At 45.3% G+C, this 27,981-nt stretch overlaps 2 protein-coding genes across 4 annotated transcripts; one reads left to right on the top strand and one right to left on the bottom strand.

Moving 5' to 3' along the window:
- Positions 1 to 366: 366 nt before the first annotated feature.
- RPL35A (ribosomal protein L35a) lies at positions 367 to 4,085 on the bottom strand. The gene is made up of 5 exons (XM_037406948.1): positions 3,978 to 4,085; positions 3,555 to 3,597; positions 2,280 to 2,432; positions 1,289 to 1,433; positions 367 to 425 (listed from the first exon to the last, which is right to left on the bottom strand). Exons 2-5 carry the CDS (start codon positions 3,563 to 3,565, stop codon positions 402 to 404), a joined length of 333 nt encoding a protein of 110 aa, XP_037262845.1. The 5' UTR covers positions 3,566 to 3,597; positions 3,978 to 4,085; the 3' UTR covers positions 367 to 401.
- IQCG (IQ motif containing G) lies at positions 3,973 to 27,519 on the top strand. 3 transcript variants are annotated; one of them, XM_037406944.1, is made up of 10 exons: positions 4,192 to 4,291; positions 8,771 to 8,918; positions 12,321 to 12,565; positions 13,735 to 13,863; positions 15,926 to 16,007; positions 22,789 to 22,950; positions 23,612 to 23,686; positions 25,309 to 25,440; positions 26,675 to 26,776; positions 27,274 to 27,519. In XM_037406944.1, the coding sequence occupies exons 1-10, from the start codon at positions 4,260 to 4,262 to the stop codon at positions 27,415 to 27,417; spliced, it is 1,251 nt and encodes a 416-aa protein (XP_037262841.1). In that variant the 5' UTR covers positions 4,192 to 4,259; the 3' UTR covers positions 27,418 to 27,519. The 3 variants fall into 3 exon arrangements, with proteins under 3 accessions (XP_037262840.1, XP_037262844.1, XP_037262841.1); XM_037406943.1 differs by lacking the exon at positions 12,321 to 12,565 and having other exon boundaries at positions 3,973 to 4,291; XM_037406947.1 differs by lacking the exons at positions 12,321 to 12,565; positions 13,735 to 13,863 and having other exon boundaries at positions 3,973 to 4,291.
- The last annotated feature ends 462 nt before the right edge of the window (positions 27,520 to 27,981 follow it).

Here is a 27,981-nt window from a genome sequence, read left to right as displayed (position 1 = left end):
CAGCAGTTATTGCAAAGTACAAGACAAGAATTTTCCCTCTAGAAGGTAAGCCAAGCAAATGCTTCTCATGTTCTATATAAAGCTTGTGTGCACAGTTTAAGATGTTGTAAACATTTGCTGTTTAGCCCTACAAACCATTCAGATTCCATGATGGGAGGCAGAGACAGCTTGCAGTAAAATCTGCCTGTGATCTGTCTTTAGAATGTAGTCTGCTCTACAAACCTTGCCAAGCAGAGGTTGAATCTCCATTTCATCATCTAGCTGAGTCACTACTCCATCCCTGTGCTGTGAACTGTGATACGCTACTGAAAAAGAACAAAGACCCTCAAAATAGGCAGAGGGGATAAAAACAGAAACGGACAAAAATTAAACAGATTCTCCATTTTATTTCCAATAAAAATTCAGATCCTAGATGGATACAGCATCTGTAAAATACAAGAATAGACAGAATCTGTTAGAAATATTATTATTAGACTACTATCTTAAACACAAGTTTTACAGTTACAATCTAGATCAATCTCTTCATCTACTATAAAAGCAACCCCCTCATTTACAAAGAGGTGCAAGAATGGAAAAGTGTTAACAACTAGTTCAGTGACCCAAAGTAGCGTTTCACTGGTGGTACAGACTCCCCCAGCAGCTGGCCCTCCCGCTCACTGGCAGGGAGAGCCCTCATGGGTCTAGTTTCAGGATTTAACTGTGCTGCTTCTACTGTGCTTTTGCTAAGGCACAGAAGACAGACAGACAGATAGGAAGGACTGCACCCCTCTGATACTCCCTTTGACATTACTAGAAAAGTATTGCATTAGACTTCTGGGTGAGGGACCTAAAGGGACAGTCTCACTGAAGCCCTGGGGCCAAAACATCAACTGTGGAGGAGGTGCTAGTGGACAAACCAGGACAGCACACCCCTCAGTTAAAACATTTGGGAGGTAGGAGTAGAATCTTATCAACAGGTAGGAACTGGAGTAGGAGGGTACAAAAATACATGTACAAGATAACTTTAGAAGGGAGCTGGGGAGCAGTCCTGGAACTTGAGAAGTCCTTCCAGTCAACCTGAGCAAGCATACAGAACCCTTGGCAATGAGACAATCCCCCCCCTCAGCACAACAAGCCAGCAGCAAACCTTTCCTAGCTCCAGAAGGAGCACTTCTCGAATTGCCATGTCAAATACACAACAGCAACAGAGCAAAACCATAGCTCAAGTTTTTCCTCATACTAAGTAGGATTAAAAAAAAAGGCACACCAAAAACTGCCAATAACTTGTTGCTAAAATAAATCTACTTACCACTCGGATTCTGTGTCCAATGGCCTTGGCAGGAAGGTTGGAGCGGAACTTGGCACGAACCATGCCACTGTTCCCATGTGCGCGGGTTACCTTCCCCCAGATCACTCGTGTCCTGTTGGGCTTGCCACCAGGGGTTACGGTGTTGCTGAGGAGAGAGGAAAAGAACTGCTGAGCACACCAGTCACAGCTCTGTACAGGACTGATCAATGACAGTACAGACAATGCAGGCTCCTTAAGACACTTCATTAACTTTATTCCACAACTGTCCTTTAATAACGTATCTTCCACTATTATTTACCTGTGAAATTCATTAGGCCTGCAATTTTCACAATACCTTCCAAATGGGTAAGTAGTGCAGCTTGTAACTCACCAGAAGCTCCACTGGAGAGCTATAAACAAGTTAAAAAGCTTAAGAATTTGGAAAACACTGATACTAATATGATCAATCCAAAACCTCCTCAATTTCAACTCCAAAGAAAATGAAACATCTTATTTGTAAGATTTCTCTGGACACTAAGGCTGGAGAGGCCTAAGCCACTGGGACAGACTGCTAAAAATTGCTTTACAAGAAAAGCTATATGCCAGCCTGACCACCATCATTCCCAAGATAACAGTCTGATCAGTTTTATTCAATGCAATTCGGAACTCTTAACAATTACACTCAAAGAAAAGTGGAAGTTAGTAAGTAACTGTTCTTAAGGCCTCCACCAATGCCAGCACAGCAGAATTGACAGTGCTCTGACATCAGCATGCAAAAGGCAGGATACAAATTCCTCCAGACTTCACAAAGTATTTCTGCTGGACTTCAAAAATGAAACCAACCCAGGAAACTGGTCTATACAGTACTTCACAGACATTTTATTGATATATTGAGCCCAATTTATTTTTGTTCTAACAAAAAAGCTCTATAAACAGACTGCTCACATCCTGACATTTACAAAAGCTGACATAGGAATTGGCTAATTTGGCATACTAATAAATAGTAACTTACTTTTTAGCTTTGTATACGTAGGCGCACCTCTTGCCCAAGTAGAAGTCTGTCTCCTGACGGGCATAAACACCTTCAATTTTCAAAAGGGCTGTGTGCTCCCGCTGGTTTCGGAGGCCACGTTTGTAGCCAGCAAAGATGGCCTTGCACCACAGCCTAAAGGCATGGAAAACATTTACAAATTGCAATTCACTCCGAAGTATCAAATGTAAAATCAGGTACTGTTTCAGCACAAACTATTTCCACACCAGTAGAGATTTAGCTGAGGAAAAAATCCTGTCGCTTTTGCTTTTATAAATTACTGCAAATCCTTATGTTCAGTCAACAGAGGAAAGCTAAGTAACTGGAACATGAAGTATTTATGAGCACTTTGTATCCTTCTGCTTGTTATAAATTTCTGCCACTACAGGCTTCACACTACAACCGAAGTGCTTCAGCACTAGTAGGTGTTACGTTTTCAAATATCTACTAACACTCAGTGATGAATAAATACTACTTTTTTTTCTATAGGTAACATCAACTGAATCTCCTGTGCTGCAGTAACTGCTATAGAAGATATTAACCGCTGCTAATTTGTAGAGAGACAGTCCCACATACACTGGACAAGAAACATTACACAAACTCAACAATTCTTCATGATGAAGACCTGCCTGTACTACACAGGTAAGGCAACCATGGGACTCATTCCACACATCGTGTACACAGCATGACTGTCTCAACTGCATCCAGCAACTGTCCCATAGCACAACAGGGATCAAACTAAGCTACCCAGTACCACCTTCCACGCATGCACAACGTGAGATAAACTCCACACATAAATATCAAGACAAAAAGCTGTGATTCAGATTCAATCCCTCCACCATTTACAAACTCAAGCCCTACACCCACCATAGGGAAAACTCGATGGCACAGCAGCTCCCTTACCCAAAGAAGCAGTATGTCAAAGCCTCTGCTGTACAGTGCAGGTGCACAAAGACTATGCTATCAAAACCACCATTAATATCCTGCATCTACTGACAGGCCAGGGAAAGCGTGGCACACAGCACCAACAGCTACAACCAGCTTCAGAACAGGGAGCTACAACTGGGTGCGTTTAATAGAAGGCCCAGCAGGATACTGGGCAGAGAAGCGGCCCTGGAAAATGAGAACTGCCGCAGGAAAACGGATGACTGCCCGCAGCTTTAACAAAAGCTCTCAGAAACGCTCAGCTTGTCTAGAGGACTTGTCGAAAGCGCACCGTAACAGCGAGCCCAGAGCCACCTCGGGGCTGTCACTCACCTGCCGGTCATTGTGTCCTCCTGAAGCCCCGGTCCCTGCAGGCCTAGAAGGGACACACAAGCCATGAGTCCCGCAGGCCGGCGGCTCCGCAGGCCCAGTCCGGGGGCCGCGACATTCTGCCGGCCGGCGGCCACCCAGAGCAAGGCGACGCGGGCCGCCAGCCGCCCCAGGCCGGGCTCCGGCTCACGGGGCAGGGAAGGGCACCCCTCCGCTTCCCCACGGAACGGGACGCTCCAGCCCTATTTCAGCTGCGGGCCTCAACCCGCGGCCGGGACCATCCGCCGCACATCGGCGCCATCCCGCCCTCCACCCGCTCCGCACGGCGCCAGCCGCAGCGCGCCGGGAGCCTCGCGCCCGCCGACGGCCCCACGGCGGGGGCAGCTCCCCCTGCCCGCCACCCCCCGCCGCCGCTCCCCGGCTCACCCCCCGGCGCCGAACCAAGATGGCGGCAAAAGGGAGCCCCGCCGCGCTGCCTTCCGGGATATGGGCGGGCAGGACCCCCGCGGGGGCGCCAGCACCGCCTGAGCGGGCGAAACCCAGGCGGCCCCGGCGGGTCGGGTACATCGCCCCCAGCGCCGTCCCGCGCCCGCTGCCCCGCGCCCCCTCCCTCCCCCGGGCGGCGATCCGGGCAGGGGCGGCCCCAGCCCCGCCGTGCAGGCACCCGCACGGGCAGCCCCGCGAGGCCCCCGGAGCGTGGGGGTCGTCATGGAGACGGGCGCCACCGCCGCCGCGTCCCGGTGAGCGCTGCAGCGGGCCGCGGCCGGGCCGCTCCCAGCACCGGCGGCGGGCGGGCAGGCGGGCGAGCGAGCGAGGGGGTGCCCGGCCCGGTACCGGCGGCCCAGCTGCTGTGGGCAGCGCCCTGCGGACGCCCGGGGTGGGAGCGGGGGCTAAATCCCGGTGCGTGGGTGGAGGGGAGGCCTGGCAGGGCGGGGGGCTGCGAGGGGGCGGGAGGCGGCGAAGGGCAGCTCTCGGCGTTTCGGGGGGCGGCCGGGCTCGGGGGGCTCTTCTGATGGCTGCCTCCAGGCCCTGCCTGCCCGCCTCCGGGCTCACCTTCATCAGTGAATCATCTCAACATTTTATTCCCGATATCGCCTTGGTGACAGAAAACTTCATTTCTATGCTCAAATCCCTGTAATGAAATTTCACATTCCTGTGTTTTCCTAAAGAAGAGCAGGTGGAAGCATGTACTTACCCGTTTTCCCACATCAGGGTCATTCGCTCCAGATTTCCCTCACTTCCCTCAGCCAGAAATTCAGATGCATTCTCAGAGCACTTTCAGTGATTTAGGAACTTACTCCAAATACAAAATGTGCCCTGGCTGTCTGGACTTTCCCTGTAACTTTGTTCCTAAAGTGCCTTAAGCTGCATTTGAACATGTGCCCAGAGCATATTTATGAAAAATTGGACCTCAGGAGCAAAATCTACCATCATCTTGTCACTGGCTGGGCCTGGAGACCTTGAACCTGGACTGAGGAATTAAATCCTGATGCAGGAGTACAATTAAGTCTATCTGTACTTTGCTGGGCCAGGGCAGAAGCACTTAATGCCTTGTAAGCATGCATAAGCAGAGGTTTTCTTTAAATAAATTAAATTGTTAGGAGGTAGGAGCAAAGAAGGGATGAAACATGAATTCTCCAAATTATTCTGCTGGCTTCTATTTTAAGGAAAAGGTAGAAAGCAAAGCAATGTTCAGTAATCTACCCACTTAACAGTACCAAATGTGTGCTGGGAATCTCTGCGCAGAGAAAGGACACAATCCCTGCTTTGAGGAGAATAAACTACCTGTCAGAACACTCTCTTTTCCAGCAGTGGAGATGACACAGCCAGTAAATGCTCTCTAAATCTTATCTTTAATGTCCCATGCAGATTTAGTCCCATATGGACGTACAGATAAAAGTAGCACCATGTCTTTCACTCCTGTGCTCAGTTCTCCAGGGTTCTCATCAGCACATCCTCAGACAGCAGGAGCAAAATGTCTCTCTACAGTTAGTCCTAAATTGCCAAAACCAAGATTACTTCAGCTTTTCAAGGTTTCTTTTCCTCTCTCTCTCTCTTCAGATGAGCAACTTACATTCTAACATTTGAGTGGTAGGCAGAGTTTTGTAAGGCCACAACTATTTTGCTTGCCTAAGAGATTTTTTTTTTTTGTTAAAAACTAAGGTATTTCTGATTTGTGGCCCAGTCACTGCTACTGTGGATATTCAGAATCTCTCTTTGCCAATCATTTGCAAAATGGAGCTAAAGAAGATGTAATGTTCCCAGCTTCACATTTTATCACTGGAATTCATTGGTATCTCCTTAATCAGCTATAAGGAATGCTGTAAAACATGCTGCCTTTGAAGCCTTTTTAGTTTATCAGGCAGCAGGATGGGAGAAACATGCATCCAGGACTCTCACACAGCAGAGGGAGTTGCAATCCCCAAAGGGACAGGAGGCCAGACCTTTTATACAGTTGTTTTAAAAATTATTTCTTGATATGTTTTTCTTTCCTTTTAGATCAGCAGGGAAAGAATGTCAACCTAGACTCTTGGGGCAAGCTTCACATACCTCTTTTTTTTTTATTAATGCAGTTTAATGAAGGAGTTCAGCAAAGCACAGTGATTAAGGTTGATGCCAACGGCTGCATCAGGATGATCTGTGGGCACTGTGTAAACGCTAAAATCCAGGGAGAGCAGCTGACTATTTGCAGTGTTTCTTAACGCCCCAGACAGTGGTTTCCTTCTCACTTCCAAGTCAACATAAGCCCAGAGTGTGCTGGCTTGGCACACGCATCTGCTGAGTGAGTATACGGTTATAGGAGGAGATACACAGGGGGAGCAAACCAGCAGGCTTTAGAGAAACATTCCAGCTGTGAACTTTCTTAATGCATATTAATATCTTGACTTAATTCTTTCTTGGACAGAAGCTGCTGATGGGATAAAGGAAAGTTGTTGCATTCTCCTTTGTTTCCAAAAAAGTCACTTTTTCCTATGAGAGCTTCAAGTGTTGTTTCTTCTTTCAAGAATGCTGTTGTAATCATCTGTCACAGCTATCTCACAACAGATCTTTTTTCACTGTATTTTTAGCATTAGGACTCTACATGTAATAGATTATCCTTATGTTGTTTAGACTCAACATTTGGATCACAGATTTTTTAAAAAGATAAAAACAAGTAAAAGTTTTACAAATATTTTATTAGTGCCTGTTGACTGGAAAGAGACATGATCCGGCTTTCTCTATGTAAAAATACTTCATTCATGCATCTCCACTTCTATCATTGATTTGAAGGTTGAAAAGAAAGGAAAAGTGATGGGTTTAGTTTATTACACACATCATTAGCTATTTGTTTGTTAATTATCAGATTTCTATCTCAAGCTGTAGCATTTTTTTTTTGTATTTAAGAGAAAGAGAAAAAAAATTCAGAAGCAAAATGAGGAAATCAATTCCTGCTTAGTCATAGGTGGCCATCAAAAGACCTGAACAGTGGGAATTAGGTAAGACAATATAAATACAAGAAGGATAGTAAACATATTTGTAATATTCAGAATCACTCCTTTGCTGTTATCTTCTCCTGCCATGATTTAAGCAAGCTTCTTGAAGTAATTTAGGGTGCCTCTATGATTATCTTCTCTGAAAGGCTGTTCCGTATCTTCACCCATGCAGAAGTTAGAGACCTTATCATAATTGCCTGGCTATGGGGAAATTATACTCCTTTGACCCTGGACCAGTATTATCCTTTAACTTAAATAGCTCTGTCTCTCCCTGGTATCTGCTCTTCATATATTTACATTATAGAGAGTAATCACAACCCTCAATTCTTTTAACCCCTTGTAAAAGGGAATTTCTATTCGCATGATCATGCCACTAGTCGCCTTCTGTACCTGTGCTTGTTTTTAAACACAAACAACTAGAAACATGCACCATGCCTTATATGAGGTTTACTGAAGCCTTATGCAGCAGCACTAGTACTTCTTTTTATCTGCTGAAAATAGCAGTCTTGCTACATCATAGGACTTGGCATTATTCGTGGTTCACAACACTGGAGTCATGCCACCCCTGAACCCTCTCTTCCACCCTGTGCTCCCACCTTCATAGCAGAAACTCTTGTGAAAACCCTTAATGCAAGACTCTGCACCTGGTAGTCTTGCATTCTAAGTTATTATTCAGTTAATCAAAGAAAAGGGTCTAGGCTGAAAGGAGCAATATTCCAGTTTCATTGACTGTACATATAGCTGTCATGAAAAAGACTGCCACTCACACACTAGGCTTTTTATTGTAGTCTCATGCACAAGGGGAGCCATGTCCTATTACAAAGGACACTACATTTCAATACATTGTATTAAACAACTTACTGTAGGAGTCAGGGACATCAAGAAACAAATGCATAAAATCTAAGTTATATTTGTTTGGTTTACCTATTCTGTTCTGATAGAGAGCTAATAAACCTGCACTGAAAAGTGGCCCGTGTTTTATGCAAGTGAAATTAATTTCATGTTCCAATTGTAAATTATTTTCTTCAACAACAACAAAAAAATGTCTGTGAGCAAGACAAAGGGATGCTTAAGTATACATGTGAGCAAGACAAAGGGATGCTTAAGTATACATCTGAGCAGTTTCATATTTGAAATGCATTTTAAAATAAAACAACACAGAATGTTAAAGATAGTTTACTTAGTCCAGATACTGGTTTTTGTTTGACTTTCAGCATCTTAAGGTGGTAACAGTTCCTGCTGAGGGGACTGGGATCATAGAAGTGTTAAGGCTACATAGTAATAACAAGGAATGATTAGAGCATGAAGGTTCGCCATCTGAGATTTTATAAGGTGTGGATATTTTTTTTCCTTTTAAAAAAGCACCTTCGTTCTGTTGTTTCCCAAAGAACAAAGTCCATCATGAAACACTGTTCCCCCTTGAACTGAATGGTGAGGCCACCTCACCTAGTTTGTGACTTCCATATCCATTCTCTTCTCAGCCTGTCTACCCCAATCTACTGTAGGAGGGACCAGGACCTACTTTGTTTTGTGAAAGCTAAACATTTCCACTGTCCCTGAATGCAGCCATTAGCAGAGCATGGCTCCCCTCATAAACAGTGTATGAAAGGCTATAAACAAAGCTAGGGAAGTATATGAAAGGTTGCCAATACTACTTCAGCTCTACCTTTAGTTTAAACTACTGTTACTAACATTACTAACACCATAGTCTTTCTCATTGGTACCTTTTGTCTTTGTTCCTCTTAGCAAGAACACAGAGACTAAAGAAATGGAAAAATTCACTCATCTGGAAGCTCTGCTGTTTACTGCTGTGCTGGAGAATTGTGTGGATCAACTCTCAATTCTTGGATATATCATGCCAGTTTCATATGAGGGCAAGACAGACTTCAGCCACGTATGTGCCTCTATCCTCCCTGCTTAAAAAAAAATATTTTTTTTTCTTGTCTTGGTTTTATGTTTTCTACCACCATTTTTTAAAAAATCAGTTCATATTTTTTCTAAGTGCTCCATGACCCTTGGGTGAAGAAAGACAATGAAAGTGCATGGCTGATCAACTGCAGCATCACTGAGAAGCCTCTGTCAAGGTTTTGTGCAAAAAACTCTATTGACCCAAGATGAGGTTCCTGGGCTTATAATTTTAAAATCTTGGTGGTTAGATGACAAGCAAAGCATTAGGGAAAAGGAAGAAAAACATAAGGTTCTTATGTAGATACAAAAGAGTAGTATATTTGAAAGTACTCAAACCCAGGGTAATTCTGTTCCTCTCTAAGTCCATGCTAAAGTTCCTTTAGTCCCCGCAGACAATGAATTAAGAAAGATTCCACTTCAAAATAGGTTAGTAACTGCCCATTCTCAATGACCATTATTAATTAATTGATTTCTAATAGGCATCATAACTAACAGGGCTTGGGCAGAGATACAAAGAGCAGAGAAGAAGCCCTAATTCTCAGGCAGAGGTGTGTTGCTGTGGAGGAAGATGTGATATTTCTGGTAGCTGATAGACACATGCAACAGGATGGGACAGTCCTGAGGGGTAAACGGTTCTAAGTTCTGTCGTCATATATTTTAAGTGACATAGCAGATGGTTTCCAATTTAAGCCAGTTTGAAACTTTTTTAAAAGGAACTCAAAAAGTGTGTGACTAGGATGGAAATAAAAACTGGGATCTGAGTTTTCAGGTCCAATGCTGTTTGCTCTGTCTAACGTACCACTAAGAATGCAAGAGGAAGGTAAATCAATATGTTATTTTCTACGTGTTTCCTTTCCATACCACCTACTTTTCAAAAATCCAGTGCGAAGCAGCAGAAACTGGTGTTTCAGTAAATTTTAGGGCATGAACGATGCTTAGACTGTGCAACAGAGGGCACTCCTCCCCTAAGAGAGTCCTGTGAGCCAGTCTCACCTGCTTCCAGAGGATGCTTCTCCCTCAGAGACCTGGGTGGGAAACCTCTTTGCCAGCAACAAAATCACAGAGAAAGAGCATATATCTCGAGGACAGTAGGAGTTCTTCAGACACACAGACTGAGGTTGGTAGACCTACTAAAAGTACACTTACATTACAAAGAAAACACCTTAGCTTTTCTCTTCAATCACAGATGCTCATTTTTACCAAGTCACTACTTAAGCCACAATTTTCTCACAGACTATAAACCCTGCTTGTGTTCTTAAAGATGCCAAAACAAATCGAGAAGGAAACAATTTTGAAACAAGAAAATGGCTTAGGGAAGCTACTTGCTAACTTTGGTGCTCTGTAATTTGATATTCCTCTTCGTTTCTCAGTTTACATTTGTCTGTTACTGTATTTGGAGAAGACTTGTATTTACAAAGCACCCTGGAGCTCTGTCAGTCAAACAAATCAACAACATTTTCAAAGACTGACATCTAAATTTCAGTTGATGACAGTTTTGAGAGGATTAATTACAGTGTTGGCCAGCACCTCATCGATTTTCCAAATCAGGGACTTTGTACATTGCTTCACGCAGGGCATCCCCCAGAGGAAAGCTGCCTTTCTGTTTGCAGAATTTTGGGCAAAAAGACTAGCAAAAGATAAACAGCTAGGAGAACACATGGATGGCAACACATGCAGTTTACAAATCCCTTGCTCTTACGTAGTTATTTGGTAATTATTAGCATGCAAGTCCCTCCTGTTTATAGACAATCCAGTTATAGCCTGTCTTGAACTTTCCCAGACATTAAAAAACATTTGTCAGAACATTCATAAAATCTACATGATATTAAAGCCTGTTTGCCAAACTCAGTTCTTTCTGAAGTACAGCCATCACCAGCAAACTATTTAAACCTTTTTTTTTTTTCTAGTTAACGATGTAATTTTCATTGGTCTGTGTATATTTTGCATGCGATTCATTTAATGTAAATTGAAATGTCCAGAAATTAAGCATGTAGTCACCTAGACTTCTTCTGTAGTCAGTGGTGAGTCAGGCACTGCCAGAGGTGGATTCATCCCATCCGGAGATGTCCCAGATACTCAGAACTTGGAACGAAGCAGCCCCTTGCAGTGCCCTGCTCACTGCCCTTGCAGAGCACGGCAGCGTCGCAGGCCACTAATGGAGCCTCGCTCGACAAGTAACTTCTTGGAAGTACTGGCATACACAGTTGCTGCCCTGACTGCCTATTACTCTGCCCTCTGTGCTGTGTTGGCACAAACGTGTGCATGTGGTTGTGGAGGGATCTGGGCTGTGAACTGGTGCTGCTAAAAATGAATTATTTTTTTTTCCTTTTTGCTGGAAAATACTTCAGCTCAGTGAGTCCTTTAATCCATTTCCCCAAGCAGCCAGGGTGGGGAGTAGGCAGCTCTGGACTGGGATGGGGCTGGCAGTGACTGCGTTACTGGCTTCAGTGTACTGCTACTAAGTGTTCAGCCACAGAGATACTGGTAGACAGGCAAGAAAATTTTCTCTTTTAATGTCCCACTGCATACACCTGCTTTCTTACCCATAGCACATAAAGCAGAGAAATTCCTAGAAGCAAGGGCTCAGCCGATTTTATAGCGTGCTTTTGCTTTTCTGGGACGTTTTCTTTTTTAATAAAATTGTGCACAGCCACAAGATACCTTTCCATGTAGAAGAGAACTGACAATATTTTGAACTTCTTCTTTGAATTCATGTTATACTTCCTCTGTTGTCACTCTCAAAAAACCCCAGCTAAGTAGATGGCTGATGCCTATCATTTATTTCACACATCTCAGCTCTTGTTATAACAATAATATTGTAGGGAAATGTCATGGTGACAAGCAGTGGGAAATAGCCAAGATAGAGAGAAGGCAGAGGGGAAGCAGGCTAACAGTCTTCCAGTACATAAAAGCTGCTGCAAAGAAGAATGAAATTATTTGTTCTCCTAGAGACTAGGAGAAGCCGCCAGGGGCTCAACTGCAGCTGATGAGAAAAAAATCTTTCTTATGGTAAAGATTGTTGTGATATGCTGGCACTGGCAGAAGGGTGCGTAATCTCCATTGCTGGACATCATTAAAAACGTGTCAGGAATGAGAGTCTGAACCATCATCTCTTGGGGCAGATGAATTCACCTTTTGAGGCCTTTTATAGCCACTTTAGAACTTTTGATCCCAAGAACTTTAATAAGTCTACATTGTGTGCTCAAAGCTAACCCAAGAGAAACATTTCTGTTCTTCTACTCTGTGCAGAATGTAACATACACTATCAACTGCTCTTAGAATAGCTTCATTCTAGATTATTATTAATTTTTCTTCCTCTCAGATAATGATGCAGAGGGTTTATTTCTACTGCCCAGTGTGCAAGCAGGTCTCTCTGATTCCCTTTTAGACTGGCATCCAGGAAATGAAAGAAATCAGAGAGACCCAGAAGGAGCTGGATATTAGCTACCAAGAGCTTATGTCAGCAAGGCAAGGGAGTGGGGAAACAGTTACCTTCATGTCTCTGAAAAGCAGCAAACACGAGCAGCAGCTGGGGAAAACTGAGGATCTAAAAAGAATCCATCATCTTTCCAATAGGGCCATGAAAGACAGTGCTTTATCAGTAGAGAATCTCAGAAAGATTCAGGCTGACAGGTGAGTGAAGCACAAATATGATAACTGTGGGGATGCTCGGAGCTGTAAAGTTCTCAGTCAAATCTCTTGAAAGCAAAAATGCAAGTTCCCTGCTCACCTGCTGCTGGTGTACCTCAGCTTGGTCCAGAAGGAGTACCTCTAAAGAGAGCAGCGGGGTCTAGTTTCATAGGCCATTTAGTTCTGGCCTTTGCTTGCCTCTGGATGCTAAGTAATGATGATCAGTTTATTTTGAATGGAGTTGCAAAATACTACCCAGAGTATAATGGTTGCTTGGGTGGAATTCACACCAGGTACTTACTACCAGTGCTGAAGTTCTGGTATCTGGAGTCAGGCTCCCCTAGCAGGTATGTACAGACAAAGTGGGATCTGAGCATTGTCTCGTGAACTCACTTATTTGCAGGGCACACAGAGCTTCTATGGCAGCTACAGCCATTCTTTATAGAACAGATAATGTATATAAAGACCAAAGAGTTTATTTTTTTTTTAAATAAATTTTACTCCTGCACCTAATCCAGTGCCTTGATTTGCAGAAGTACCAGCAGCCTTTGGTTTAAAAGATGGACTGGGGAGCTGAGCATTCAGTATGCATTTTTCTGCATCCTGGCTTCTGTTCTTTAATGTTATTTCAACAAAAAGCTTAAAGAAGATGCTAACACAAATGAGGAAAATGCAGCTAAAATATAAAGACTGTATTTCAAAGCACTATGAAATTCAATAAACTAGGCAAGCCCATGGATTTGTTAAGATCAGCTTAGGGCTGTACTGGGATATTTTGACACCCAGATATCCCTTCACAGACACACTCATCTGCATCCCCAGGTCTTGTTTTCCAAGATCCACCTATCTGTCACCACTACTGCAGGCCAGCAGCCTTCTTCCTGGCTGGCCATGGCATGGCATGGGTATGTTTTTGCCTTTTTGCTATTTCCTAGACTAGCATTCAGGACAGCATTTTAAAATTATAAGTTATGAACTCCTAATACAGAGTTCTCCAGATGTACAGGAAGCAGATACCATGGGAGAAGCACTCCTGAGTTTGATAGGACATAAGAACAGAAATGGGATCTTATATTTCCTTCCCTTCTTAGCTGTAAACAATAATGGATAAAGGCACCAGACACTGTATTACCAGTACCTATAAATTACTGTTGTGTTCCTTTTCCTGGCAGGCAGTATGCAAGTGATGTAATTACAATTACTATGAAAAAGATGCAGGAATTGGGAACATTTAATAGCCTGACAGAAGCTAATGAGAGAGAGAAGGCAAGAAAGAGCAAGTTTCATGACATCCTCATGAGGTTAGTGCTGTGTTCAGCCTCTTAACTGTGTTCAGTACTTCCTGCTTAGTACATGCTAAGAAGAAAAAAGCCACAACCCAAAATACAGAATGGATTCCGCTTTTTCAGCTTGAATTATTCTGTCTGCTTTACAAATTGTATTTCTTTCCCCTTCAGAAAGAAATAATGGATGGCTCTGATGATGATCTGAGCTAGGAATTGCCTGAGCTTTGACCAGACTGGACACCAGTGTCTGCATTAGTGCAAATGCTGCCCTGTATCAATTAAAACATAATGCAGTGTAGGAGCTCCCTGATCTTTAACTCTTGTCCCCAGCGAAAGCCAGAGCAGCAGAGAGTCTGTTCAAATCAGGGCCAGCAACATACGGTCTTTAGGTTATGTGGTGCTCAGGAGAATCTGCTCTGACCCATATGCTAATGTGGTCCCTTTTCCCAGTAGCAGCAAGGGGCTAGCACAGATGGTGACAGAGGCAGTTGTCCTATTTAAAACTAATCCACCAGCCACTGCACTACAGATCCTCTTCTGTCCCCAGCCTCACAGGGTACGGGTTTGTTATCAACTCAGACTGGTGATTCCTTAGCTCAAAGTTCTGTGCACTAAAGGTATGGAGTTTTTTTCAGCATGTGAAGCTCTGGTTCAATCTCAAACCTGTCAGAGAGAATAGCACTCATTAGAGAAGTATTTGACCATTTTAAAGCTACTTTGTTCTGAGTAGCAGCTCAGGCCTATCATTGAAGGTAGACAAAGTCATGATTTGTCATGAGTCCAACCTACTGGAGCAGCTCTGGTGGTGGCTCAGGGGTCTGAAATGTGTGATTTCAAGCACAAACCCCAACTCTTCCACTGTCTAAAACCAATGGGTTTATTGTTTATCCATGGAAGGGACAGAAAACAAAAATGAAGGCAACAATTCCTTGTGGAATAACTATCCAATACTGGAAGGTGGAAAGGAGCAGACCAATTACAATTAGAAAGGACATAATACTTTTTATTCCGTTCTGGCAACCATATCTAGTCAATATATTGTCTGTTCTGCTATACATTCTTTTCGTGGAATTCCCTTGATCTGTCTTTCAATATAATTTATACTTGCCTGGTTTTGTGTCAATATACTAGTCTGAAAGCAGTCTGCAGTAAGGATGGAACTCTTTATCAGGGGCTTTTGTTCATTACAGTCACCCAGCTAAGGGCTCTGAAAATGAAGTGTATGTTTGATTGTAAGGCTGGGATATGGTACAAAGTCTCAGGTATGAACTGTAGCATTTACTAGCTTTAAATCAAATCATAAGCATAAAAACTTAGAAAAGCACTCCGAGTGAAGATAAGAAGACCTAGAAAGTTACTGCATTTGAGTTTTTTTAGACAGGTAGACACCTCTCTAGCTTTTGGCTTTCACTCGTATCTCTTCATGGATCTCAGAACCTGAGGCAATGTTTTTTGAAAGACTGAAAATAATTTTGAAAGAAAGAAAAAATTCTCCATATATATAATGAAACTTACACAATTTGGCACTGTCTGCTGATTAGGCATGCTTTTTCACAGAATCAGGGAGATTTTTGCCTGAAACGCAGAAATAGTTACTCAGTGAAGGCATCTTCCCTCTGCTATAGGAATTGCATCATCCTCAACTCCACTCCAGGCTTCCAAGAAGAGCATCCCCTGGGTTTTGGCTTATTCTTCCTTTCATTCCCATCTTCCTTGCTCAGTCTGTGCACCTCTTCTTTCAGGATTTATTTACCAAGTCACTAGCTTTGGTGAGAAGTCTCTGTTTCTGACTTGCAGATGCAGCCTGCCTGAGGCTCAGTGAAGGGATGAATGCCTTTTTTGCTGCTCAAGCCACAGGAAACAGCTTGTCTTCTGCTGGTTTGAAGAAGGAGGCTGAGCTTTTGTGTCCGCTCCTTCTAGTTCAGTTGTTAGAAACTCATTGAGAGAGCGGGATCAGTGAGACAGTGTTCAGCTAGGTGCCACAATGGATCAGGAGACAGGAAGCTCTCCTTCTAGGTCAACAGCTCTTGTCTTTTTTGATATATTTAAGTGATTGTATTTTCCCATTTTTCTTCAGGGAGGAGGAAGGAAAGGAGGAGATAAAGTCACTCAAGAAACAGCTGCAAGATGTCAAGGAACAAACTGAAATAGAACTTCAGGTGAGATGACTTAGCACTGGGCATCATGCCAGGGGGGAAGCCTGTTAGCAAGCTTGCCTCTGCTGCCCAGGAACTAGCATTCAGATGAGAGGACATGTGGCATGTATAATGATCCATCATTTAGGAATATAGAAGCAGAATAATTGCAATAAAGATCTGTAGTTTTAATAAGCCTGTTAATGACTTTAAGAGCAGTGTCCAGTGGTCTTCAAATGGGAGCTCAAAATGCTCATAATCATGAGAGACCATGATCAAATTAGAATACCCCAAAAACACTGCTGGGAGCAGCAAAGCACCAATATCTGTGATCAGTAAGAAACAGGTTATCTGTAGATAGCAGTATCTAAGGTTCTGTTATACATACTCATGCAGACGTGATGCCTGGCACAGAAGAAATTGTGATGATGAAGGACAGGGAAAGAAGATGCCTGGCATAGGGGCACATCATTTTTCGACTTTGTCTGGTGAAAATGTCATGGTGTTAATCTATTTTCCTAGGCTTCCAGATATTAGAAAATCCCAAACGTAGGATTTTTACAAAAGGGAAAATCAATGTTATTGCACATATGCTGTCAACTTGATCTTTCTGGAAAGCTTCAGCCCTTCTGCCTGCAGCACACAAATAGTGTGTGCATGCACACTAAATGTGGGGCATTCTGGAAATGTCAGACTTGCTACAACAAATGCAGATCAATTGAATGGCATGTCACTGGTCACTAGGATGCTCACCAGACAGCTCGGACTTGATGCTCGTGAGTGCTTTGCAGCACAAGCACACGCAGTTCTGTGCAGAAACATAGAAACATAGCCTGGCCCTGCTGAGGCAGGAAAGAGTCTGTGATAGAAAACAAGCAAAAGGTAGGCAGGTTCAGAGCTCTACAAGGACAGGAAGAAGGAACAAGAATCTGGTGCTTGGTTCAGTACTGAGAAAGAGAACAGCAAGGGCGTCTGAGGAAAGATTTGCTATCACTGAATTTTGTCTTCGGACAGAAGCATGGACAGTAATCAAGCCAGGATATAGTTGGCTACAGAGAGGAACTGTAAGCCACTGACATGCTGGTGAAGTACAGTTTATAGAACATAAAGGTTTTGTGTTGGCAGCCTGGATGCATGTGCAGTGGAAAGTTTAACTGTAAATACAGGATGGCTGCAAGAACATGAAGGATCTGTTTGCGCTGATAGCGTATGCAGCTGTCTATAACTGAAGAAACACCAGAAGTCCAGGGGAGATATTAGAACAGCAGAGAAGAAAGCAGGAATGTACAAGATAGGAAAATTCCTTTGGGCCAGTACTCATCTACTAGTAGAGATCCTGGAAAGGCATAACGTACTGGGAAGCACAGCAAGATGAAAAGAACACTGGAAAAAAACCGATGTGGTCGTAACAGAGAGGAGAAAGAAGAAGAGTCGCTGAAGAAAATGGAGAATAAGCAATTTAGGAGACAAACCAAGGAAGAAGAGTTGTGGCAACTAAAAGAGAAATGCAGGATGAACTTTCTTCCCCTACAGATTTGAACAGAACATCTAAAGGATGTAGAGGTCAGAGCCAGGACTGAGAAGGGGAGCTGTATACCTCAATATATACTTACTGCCACTGGAAATGATATGAGAGCCTATTTCCAGGCCCTATGGGACAACCCAAAAGTCCCTTGACATCTGTGTGGCAGACTGTATGTTGTCCATTTGCTTCTGCACATTGTCCCTTCTCATTCAGATTCTGACGGCTCCCGGGAAGCTCTCGTTCTCCCACTCCCCTAGCTAGTGCACATGATGAGGGAGTGCTCCTCAAACCTCACAGTGTCTGCGCACACAATATACGTATCTGGTTCTGGTTTAATGCCTTGTCAGGAACTGGTGTACGGGGGGCTACAGTCATCCTGTCTCGCACTAGCAGCAATGTTGTGGCACTGTGCAGTCAGGCTGGGCGCTTCTCTGTGTCCTGCCCTGCACCCCTCCTACCTCTTGCAGTCATAAGAAGGTATGTAGCTCCCGTCCTGAGAGGGTGCTTTTCTCCGTGTTCTTTCAGTACTTTCTGCTAATTTGGCTCTTCCTTTTTGCCTCATCAATTGGGATCTGCACTCATCTGGGATTTTGTTTTTATATTTCCAGCTTAAAAGCCCTTTTCTGGGCTTCCTTATAGTTTCAGCTTTGATAACAAATCAAAGACAAGACTACTTTCAAGTACTGCTTTCCTCCTGTGCCAAAAATAATGGTGTCTCACTATGTCTCCCAAGGGAGAATAATTTCTATTCGCTTCATATGGGATTTTCCCATAGGCAGTTTTACAGACACTTGCATTATCTGTCACCTTGCCAACTAATTAAGAACAAAAATACAGATTGCTGATTTTGGAGTACTTTGAACAACAGTAATGCACAGACCTGTAGACAAAAGCCTACATGGTTGTCTCCAGACTAGTGGATGAGAAAACAAAAGCAAGCAAATCAAATCATGGAACCAGAAAAACACGGCCTTTACTTTATGCATGCTGCCTGTATCTTTGTATTTTCAATCTTGCTGCCTCTTAATGAGATGCTGATTAATGCTGTATTAGCCTGCTCGGCTCATTTTTCTTTTTAATGGAACACAAATCAATGCTGAATATTCTTATTTATTTTGTTTTATTTTCTCTTGGAAAGCACGGATGTCTCTAAAGGAGCTGAAATGATCCGTGTGGTTCTGCTCTTCCCCCTCCATGCAGGAGCATCACCGATGGCTCTAGCTTGGCTGCAGGAATTCTGTTTGCTGCTGCAGTGTTCACTTTCTAGCTTGTACAGAATTACTCACTTCCTCTGGTTTCCTGGACAAGTGATGGCAGTCTGTACAGATTCTAAAGCAAGTTAATATTGTATAGGATTATATAATTTAACATAAAAATGCAGGAAATGTAAACTTTAGAGTTCCTGCATTGGTATTCACCCAAAGGCTTTTCATCTCTTGTAGATTTTGTGGTATACTCATGCCATACATGTGTCAAGTCACGGTATAATTTTATAACAAGCAGTAATATTGCAGGTTACCAACCAGACAGAAAACCAAGACGTTGCACCACGGTACCAGTGAAAACAGGTTTGTAACTTTTATTTTATGTAGGCTGTCATAACACACCCAGCTCAGCTGTATCACTGCACCGCTCGATGGTGCTTTTAGTAGCGCGACAAAAATCCATCATGTCACTTCTGTTATCTCTGCCAGGAGGACAAAGGCATCAAAGAAGTGTTCTGGGGGAATGTTTTAAACATGCACTCACTGGTGGAGTGGTTTCCAGTGGAAAAATGCACTAGGCGATTACACTAGAAGGCACAAGGTTTGTGATAGTCCTGAGCTCCTGGGTGACTTCATTCCACTGCTGGCACAGCCCCAGGGCAGCTCAGCAGGACCCAGAGCTGGTGCGCTAGATCCAAACCCGGCTCCAGAGGGACAGGACTTTTGACAAGAGCGCTGCTGTCCTCAGGTCTGCTCCCTCTGCCAGCAAACTGCCCCTCACACGGCTTGCCCCCTCAGTTTTGGGGATCGGAGGCGAGCTAGTGGAGGGCTGCAGAAGCCATGGTGTCGAACCGGGTGGCCTTCCAGGCCTGCTGTCCTTTTCGCTGAGGCATTTCTAGGGGGTGTGCAGCATGGGGATGTTCTGGCAGCTGGGACAGAAACGCGCTTACGGCCTTATTGAAGTGTCTGTAGGGCTGCACGTTGTGGTTTCGGGGGGAGCAAGTCCAGGCTGCAGCAGGTGTGTAGATCGAAGCGTATCTTTAGGCTTTGCAAGCTGAGATATTGCAGCTGCCAGGGGAGAGACCTGAGCTCATACACACTCGGTGTGGAAGCCAGGAGGCAGGCAGCAGGGCGCCCTGCCCGCACGATCCTGCCTGCATAGAGCACAGCACCCATTTCCCTGCCGCCTCCCAGTGCTTGCCAAATGGCGAGCACTGGGTGCGCTGCTGGTAGCAGGGTGTTTATCCAGCTGCTGGAGAAATTCCTCCGACTGTTTACGCCTGTTGGCTATTTTTGTAACTAGCTGTATTTTAAGTGACTGTAAATACTAACTGACGTGGAAGAGCTGAGAGATCTAGGTGACACTTGCAAGACAGATAAATCAAAGTAAATGAAAATACAGGAGCACACATACCCTCTCCAGCTAAATGCAGTTGCTTTTGCAGCCAGACAGCATCTGTGGGGCAGACTCCTATGGCACCGCGTGGTAACAGCAGCAGACAGGCCTCTGAGCTGATTCTGTGAACTGAGAGATCAGAACAAATCAGCTTGTTTACCTGCTTGTGAAGCAGACTGGCTCTTGACAACTATTTCCTGGGTTTTGATCTTGGTCTCTGCCAGTTTTGTGATAGTTTTGTACACATGGGGTATGATTTTGCATCTTTGGTTTGGCAGATTCGACGCTGAAGTCATCCCAAATAAGCAGCCCAGAGGCTTACTGCATTAACTATGAAACTGCTCTGTGTCCTGGCTGGGACCTTTGCTATGATAAACCAGAATTAATTAACTCATTTTCCCAGTGCCTATCCCTGAAGCTCATGGAACAGCATACTCTACAGATGGTGTGCACGGCTTGTGGGCATTTACTACCCACAACCTACTAACAAATGTGCCCCAGTTCTGCAGTGCCAGGTCCATCAGCTGGGCTGCAGTAGCTGCCCTCTCCAAGCGAATGCGTTGCTGTAAACCATCAGTGGGGTTTTGCATTTCATTTCCCGTCTGCTTTGGGTTGTGTAACCAAGCCCCCAGACTCCCCACCTCTAACGAAAATGTTTTACAATACCGCAGACCAAATCCAAACCACCGACATGCCATACAACGAAGAAAACAAACAGAGCAGATGGGCCCCCATCCCAGGCTCGGGGCACTGGAATCAAAAGCACTTTTCCCTCTGCTTTACTAAAATACGAAATAGAAAATAATCTGGCGAAGTGTTCATGCTCTGCTCCACCTCTCTAATATCTGAGTACTCTGTGATCTAGGCTGAACCCTTTTTTCTGACCTGTTTGCAGATCCTTAGCAGATAGCAGTAACACACTGGCATCAGCAGCGCTTGGCTTTGCTGAGCCTCAGTGTCACAAAAAATGGGTGTTCTGCATTCGCGTCTCCCCAGTCTCTCTGCCAGCCTTTCAATTTAGACGTAATTCCGCCATGACACAGGAAGACAATCTCAAAGTGCTGCGTTCACCGCCCGTGTCTCCTGACCAGGAACACAACCCATCCCAATGCCCACCAAAATTTCATACCAGGGAAAATAAAAGCCATTACCAGAAACCTTAACAGGGCACAAACAGGTCATGCCTGTAGCTGTCTGCAGTCATATGATGATATGGCTGTAAAATAGTATCTGATTTTGGAAGCCTTCAAAAAAATGTGAATGCATGACTTCTAAACCCACAAAACAGCATCAGCCAAGGCCCCTAATTGCCCTGAGCCTTATAAACTTACTTTACTCTTCCTATGTCCGACAAGGGTTGCAGGGGGAAGGATTTTCCTTTTAACTGTTCCAAAGTCTTCTTATAAGGAAACCTTTTCCAAATGAGTCATGCTGCAGAGGCTTTTAAACACAGCACTATTGAGCTGGCTTCCTCCTGTGGCATTTTTCCATGTTTACACAGCTAAGGAATGTGATGGTGCTTCAGAGACAAGATACGTGGGCTTCAAAACATTTAAATGCCAGCACTTTGGTATTTCATCTTCAGCTGCAAGGTCTGGCTGATGAATGTCAAACCTGTCAGAGCATGGCAGGAAAGCAAAGAGAAAGGCTGTAATGGAGCAATCAGGCGCCAAACCAGAGGCATTAAGATTGATCTTGCATAATTGCACAGCAGACTTTGATGACCTTTTAACTCTTAATACAAAAGTCTAGAGTTTTTCATTCTACAGGCGGTTCTTCCAAGTTCCAACCCCAGATTAATGAACTTTTATCTGTTAGTCAAAGAAATTCATTAAAAAAGAGTAAACAAAACAACAATCCCAAATAAAACAAATGCACTTTGCTTCCCGAGCATGCTCCAAAAGCCAGACAAATAGACACACTGGCTCAGGATTCTTGCCGACGGGGGAGCTTCCAGGGACAGAATTCCCCCAGGAAAGCTCAGTTCCATCGTGAAACAAGGCACAGGGAGAGGCTGGAAGCTCATAGCCAGCTTTTCCTCGGTACTTCTTCCTCACCCTGGGTGTATGCTTTTATAACAAAGCGGGTACCATCTACCTGGTAAGATTTCAAGAAAGAACTGTTTAAACACGCAAGTAAGACAAGATTGGATTTTCACCTGTTCCTAAGGTGATATTTATACAGATGCTGCATAACTAGAAAAAAATGAATCCAAGCAATAGAGTATACATTAGGAAATCAAACTGCAGCTTATGTCAGGCTGAGGCATTATCCTCATCTTACAGATGCTCGCTCACTCACTGAGACAGCCTAATCCAAGAGGTTAGTAAGGCCTAACTTTAAGCAGTTGAATTGTTTGGCTTCTTTCATGCTTCTAACAGGCATGACTGAATCCCTTCCTGGACCAGAGACCAGAAGGCCAGGCTTCTTGTCCCACTCTGTTCATCATTCCACCCTCTCCAGACATAATCAGTCCTTGCTGACGGGCTTATTGCCTTCTGTGTGGGTTACAAATCAAACTTCCCTTTGAAGTAGAGGGTGAAATGGAGCAACATTCAGGGAACGTGTGAAGCTTATAAACTCAGAAGAGACCAGGCTATCAAGGAGTGGAGAGATTAAGAAAGTGAGCTGACCGCAGTCTCTGGCCTTGCTTTTGTGCTTCTTCTGTCTCCACACCAGAACCGAGATAGTGTGATTCTTTACCTCAAAGACGAGCTCCAAGAGATGAAGGCCAAAATGAACATGGAGAGCTGCTACGTGAAGAAAAGCACAGACCTCCAGGTCCACCAAACCCAGAAGAAGTGCAGCAATGCAGAGAATGCCCTGGACATGGAAATTCAGGTAAGCCCTTCCCATGGCCCCTACTGGAAGGCATCTCCAGCTCCTAAGAAAAAAGTCCTCCCTTACTCCCTAGATGTCCTTTCTGTTCCCCATCACAGTCGCCAACACAACTGTTGGAACTGGATCAGGAAACTCATCCAGGTTAGAAATCTTTCTCTTTTCCATTGCTTCTCTGTATGGTCACGCACACAGCAACAGCACAGCTGGCATGGCTGCAGGGGACAGCGGCTGGAGGCAGGGACTGCTTAAACTAACACCATCGTCAGAGAAACAGACCCGTAACTATGTCCAGGGGCCGCAGTTACAAGGCTGTTTAGCAACACAAGCAGCCTAAGCTCCCAGCATGGCCCACAGCACATTATGCTGATAGAGCTGTTGATGCGGTAAGGTGAGCTGGAATAGAAAACTGTTCTGGTTTTGCAAGCTTTTTGTTTGGTTTTTTTTTTTTTGACTGATCAAGTTCTGATCTAGTTGTCCCTTTTTCATGGATGGCCCAGGGGCAAGGACTGCCTGGGTTAATTTTGTCACTGGGAAATATGGCTGTGGACTGCACAGGGGGCTCCTGCACTCTTGCTCACCAGCTGGGCCTTCGGCAGCACCTGTTTGCACACACGTTTGCACTGACATTGTCTCTCGTGTTTTCTGTCTGCGCTGATCACAGAAGTTGAGGAGCAAAACTGAGGAGGAGATGCGAGTCCACATGGAGATTGAAAATTTCCTCAGGCAACACTATAAGGTATGTGTGACTGTCTGCTAATCCTTAAAATAGCAACTGATAAACATTATACCATCAATTAGTATCTAAAGAAAACCAGTTATTGCTCCATCAAATTTACCAGGTTCGTGATTGCTACTGTTTGAATGACTACATATCCTCAAGTGTTAATTAAGCCAGCTCTCCCAGACCTGGGATATGCTACATTTGGATACATTTCCTTAAAATTAGAGTTCATGTAATGATTAGCATTGTTTATTCGGGTGTTACGGATTTTTCCTCCCTCAGATAGTTGTATTCAGCTAACTGGAATTTTATTTAGACCCTCCTTGGCAGTAGCTGGGACTCCCAGTGACCCCATGAAGAGTGCAAGTGCACAAAGTGAGGGCAGCTGTTTCACAGACCCAAGTGTTGCACAGGGGGGGCACTAAGGAAGAAATAACACAAACTGCCAGCCTGGTTTTACCATACCTTAATCTGAGGAAGAAGCAGCGTTGATAATTGCCAACTCACAATTATCGTAGCCATTTTCAGCAGCAACCATGAATGTCCTTGTGCTGTTGATCCAGAGGTTCAGAACTTCCCGATTGTCAACAGCAGAGCCCATTACAGCGAATAACACTGGAAAGAGTGTCATAAACTGCATGACTGGAAGAAAACCTCTACTACCGCAGGGTACCTAACATCACCACCAGTATAAAATTTAATAGAAGATAATAAATTTAAAAAAAATGTAATCTGAGTGCAAAGAAGTGCTGTATCTTGTGAGCAATTAAGTAGTGTCCTCTATATCCCAGAGCCTTAATCTGATCAGCGCTTCATAGTGAGGGGACTTTCTGGGAACAAGCTGCAGCTTATTTGACCTCTACCAGACGGCAAAGTACAAGCCTCTCTGTACTCAGGCAGCTGGTGGCTTTATAGAGGCACACAGAGAAGAGGATGACCATGCCCTCCATCTCCCTTGTGTGTCCAGCTGTGATGCTGTAATGAGATTGATGCTTTTCCTCAGATTATTTTTCCATGCAAGCAATCGTGGTTGTTGCTATGGAGAAGTTACTTGTGAATGGGAGGAAGTCATCTGGGTCACGGTTTCAGAAACACCTGCCCTCCTATTCACGAGTGAGACAAAAGCCAAGTTCACAACCTGAAATAGCGTGAAGTGCTGTCCCCTGGGACCTTATTCCTGGTGCGTTGGGCTTAATCCAGAAAGTGAGTAGGGAGTCAGGCAGAGGATAAAAGCTTTTGCACCAAAAAATTCTTTTTCTTAACCCCTCCCCCTCCCTCTGTATATACATGAAGAAGGGCTTCTGGTTGTCACTTACTTCACCAGGGTTGACTGTGCACAAAACTAACACCCAGTGCTTCTCCACTCCTCGTGCACCTCTGGAAGTCCAACTTAGTCTCTCTTCATCCCCAGTCCAGTTCTGCAGCTGCTGTGGTGAACCCAGTGAAGGGCTTGCAGGCCACCAGTAATTTATCACTAGGCCTAGGGGTTTGACCCTTTCAAGGTGAGAACGAAACACTGACCATGCAAAATTTACGGGACCCTTACCACCATCCTGACAGCAGGCCACACAGCAGTAGCAAATCTTTCCCCTGTACCCTCTTTGTACTGTGCTGAGCACCACTCTGTCCCCATGCAGAAGGTGGAAGAGGAGCTGGAATACTGGATGGACAAGTATGAACACAGCATAGATGCTAAAGATGAAGAACTGAATGCCCTAAAAGCATCAAAGGCAAACAACTTGGAAATGCTGCAGAGAATTGCCAAGGAGGTAAGACATTCAGCACCATGTCAGTGCTCAGCCACGCAAAACTGATATCCGTTTTTTTCCTTCTCTCATTCAGATAAGGAACCAGGACCATGGGGGAAAAAAAAGTAATCTTGAGGTGTAGGGAGGGTTTATAAGCAGTGGTCCTGGGAAGGCAGGGACCGAGTAGTCATCTTCTGTTTGTCACGTGTGACATCAAGGAAGGATGATGATGTTTCCCCTACAGCTATTTTCAAATACCAGCAAGCGATCAGCGAGCTATTGACAGCCTTTGTGAGGGGCAAAGACACTGTCCCACCCGTCCGTATGCCTCACCTTAGTTTGTTACCTGAGTCTGAACAGATCTGCTCCTTCCAGCAGCACTGGGGTAAGACAGGCCGAGACTGGAAAAGGCACCTCATCCCTTCCTGCAGATGCACATTCACAGCGGCACAGTTGTTATAAGGGAATCGATTCCAGTTAAAGCCATTCCTGTCCCACACTGGTTTCTTGGTTAACCCCTGGGCTCTGATCACAGCTTGCAGGCACAGTGGAGCAGGTGGCACAGGGCAGAGAGAAATGTCTAGAAAAAGGGGTGTTTTAAAGCCAGAAGGAATTAACTTGTAATCATTCCTTACTGTCACTGGGTCTGAGACGATGGTACCGAATTAGAAGTTTCCCTGCTTGTGGGCTTATTTTCCACTCTGTACACTGTCAACTCAGCGTCCCAAGTGTGTTTGTTCATCATCTGCTGCCTAGCCTGGGGGAGCACGGCTCCGTCCTACCACCATCTGTTGCCTGAGACGCCATCAGCCAGCCATTTTACAGCACAGGATCAGAGGGTTAATTACACCCAGGTGGCAAGAGGTTTCACTTTGGCAGCAGCTCTCAGTGCCTTAGGACTGACAGTGGTAACGAGCAACATTTGCCATCTGGATTTGGGAAGGCTGAAGTGAAGGAGGTGGGGGAGGAAGGTCTGCGCTCACACGTCACCCTTGGGCTGCCGCGGAGCTCCCTGGTGCAAAGGTGGGAATCCACACCGCATCCCACGGGCCGGAGCAGCCCTGGCTGGGCTGTGAAAGGCGTGAAGCAAGGGTGAGACCAGCAGGCAGCCAGAGAAGACTCCTTGCACCAGGGTCTGGGCGAGCCCTGCCCTGCTCTGGCAAGCTGCTGGGCAGAGTGAGCCTCGAAGGTTGGCCCTGCAGTTTAGGGGATGTGTTTTTCATGCAGCTGTTGCTACCCCCGTGCTATCTTGCAGTGCCAGACATTTGAGGAAACCATCATCAGCGACCGAGCGGAAAAGGAGGCTAAAAGAAGACAACTAGAGCAGGACGCCCTGGAGCTGAAGAGCATCCTGAAGGTAAAGGGCAGCGAAGCTGAGGCGGTGCTGCTCCGTCAGTAGCTGGGAGTTCACACCACAGGCTTTGTTCAAGCAGAAAACAGCCCAAGACAGTTGGCTGGTGCGGGGCGGCACAAGCAGAGGACAGCCAAAGCCTGTCCCCTTGCACTGGGGCAGCTGCAAAGCCAGCAGCTGGCTGCAGGTCTGAGAGGGGAACAAAAGGGAGAAGCAAGTCTCCTCGAATGACACGGGGTTGTGCCCATCACACAGCCCCGCTGCACGGGCGATACAGGGAGGGGCGTGGGGCAGTTCCCACATTTGTCCCCTTGCCACCAGCAACAGATGCCCTCAGCCCACACGCGGATACCGTCAGCATAACCAGCACAGGCCCAGCTGTTGCTCCGTGGGCCAGGGGTGCCCTCCTGCAGCTGGGGGGTGCGGGACAGGCTCTCCGGTCATTGAGCTGTACCAGGTACCACAGCAAGCGATTTCTCCTAAGACCTCTCTCTCTCTTCCAGCTGCAGGCCTGGTGGAGAGCTACAATGGTCCGCAGAAGCCTTGGCCCCTACCAGGCCCTCAGGAAGATGCGGGAGAAACAGCTATCAAAGCAGAAAGAAAAAGGGAAAAAGGGAAAATCTGGAGAAAAGAAAAAGATGCGTTAAGTAAAAAAAGTGGCTGCAGCTGTGCTCCAGGGCTGCTGCTGGGCAGGGCACTGTGGCCTCTCTGTCAGACAGGATGAAATAAACCATTTAACAGAGCTGGGACTATTCTGCAGAACACAGTTCGTGACAGACACAGTTAAGGGGAGGCTGCAGTAAATCTTAAAGGTCTTGAAGCTGGCCTTGTGCAAAGACACAGTTTCTGCAGGAGAAGGGGATTTCCATCAAAGCACTGGGAAATGCTGTAACCCCAAAGTGCTTTATGGAAACGTGACGGCTAGCAGGAGGTAACCAGTTAACAGCCCCGTAACTCACCTGCACGGGATGCTCCGCACCGAGAACCCCCTCTGCAGGCACCAGAGCACTGACCGCGGCCGAAGCACTGGCGTTGGCTGTGGCTCTGCGTCAGGCAGGGAGGCCAAGTCACCCGCGTCTGGGCTCAGGCTGCACGGCCCCGCCGGCAGCGCTGGCACTGGGTCAGCAGGGGAAAGCTGCTGACAGTTCGCAGTGTAAACACCAGGGCAGTCAAAGCGCGCAGGTTTCCACTCCCACAGTCCTGCAAAATGT

This window comes from Falco rusticolus, chromosome 13 (genome assembly GCF_015220075.1).
Source record: "Falco rusticolus isolate bFalRus1 chromosome 13, bFalRus1.pri, whole genome shotgun sequence".
In the NCBI taxonomy this organism is placed as follows: domain Eukaryota; kingdom Metazoa; phylum Chordata; class Aves; order Falconiformes; family Falconidae; genus Falco; species Falco rusticolus.
Note: the sequence above shows the minus strand (reverse complement) of the source record. Positions and strands in the feature narration are given on the sequence as shown.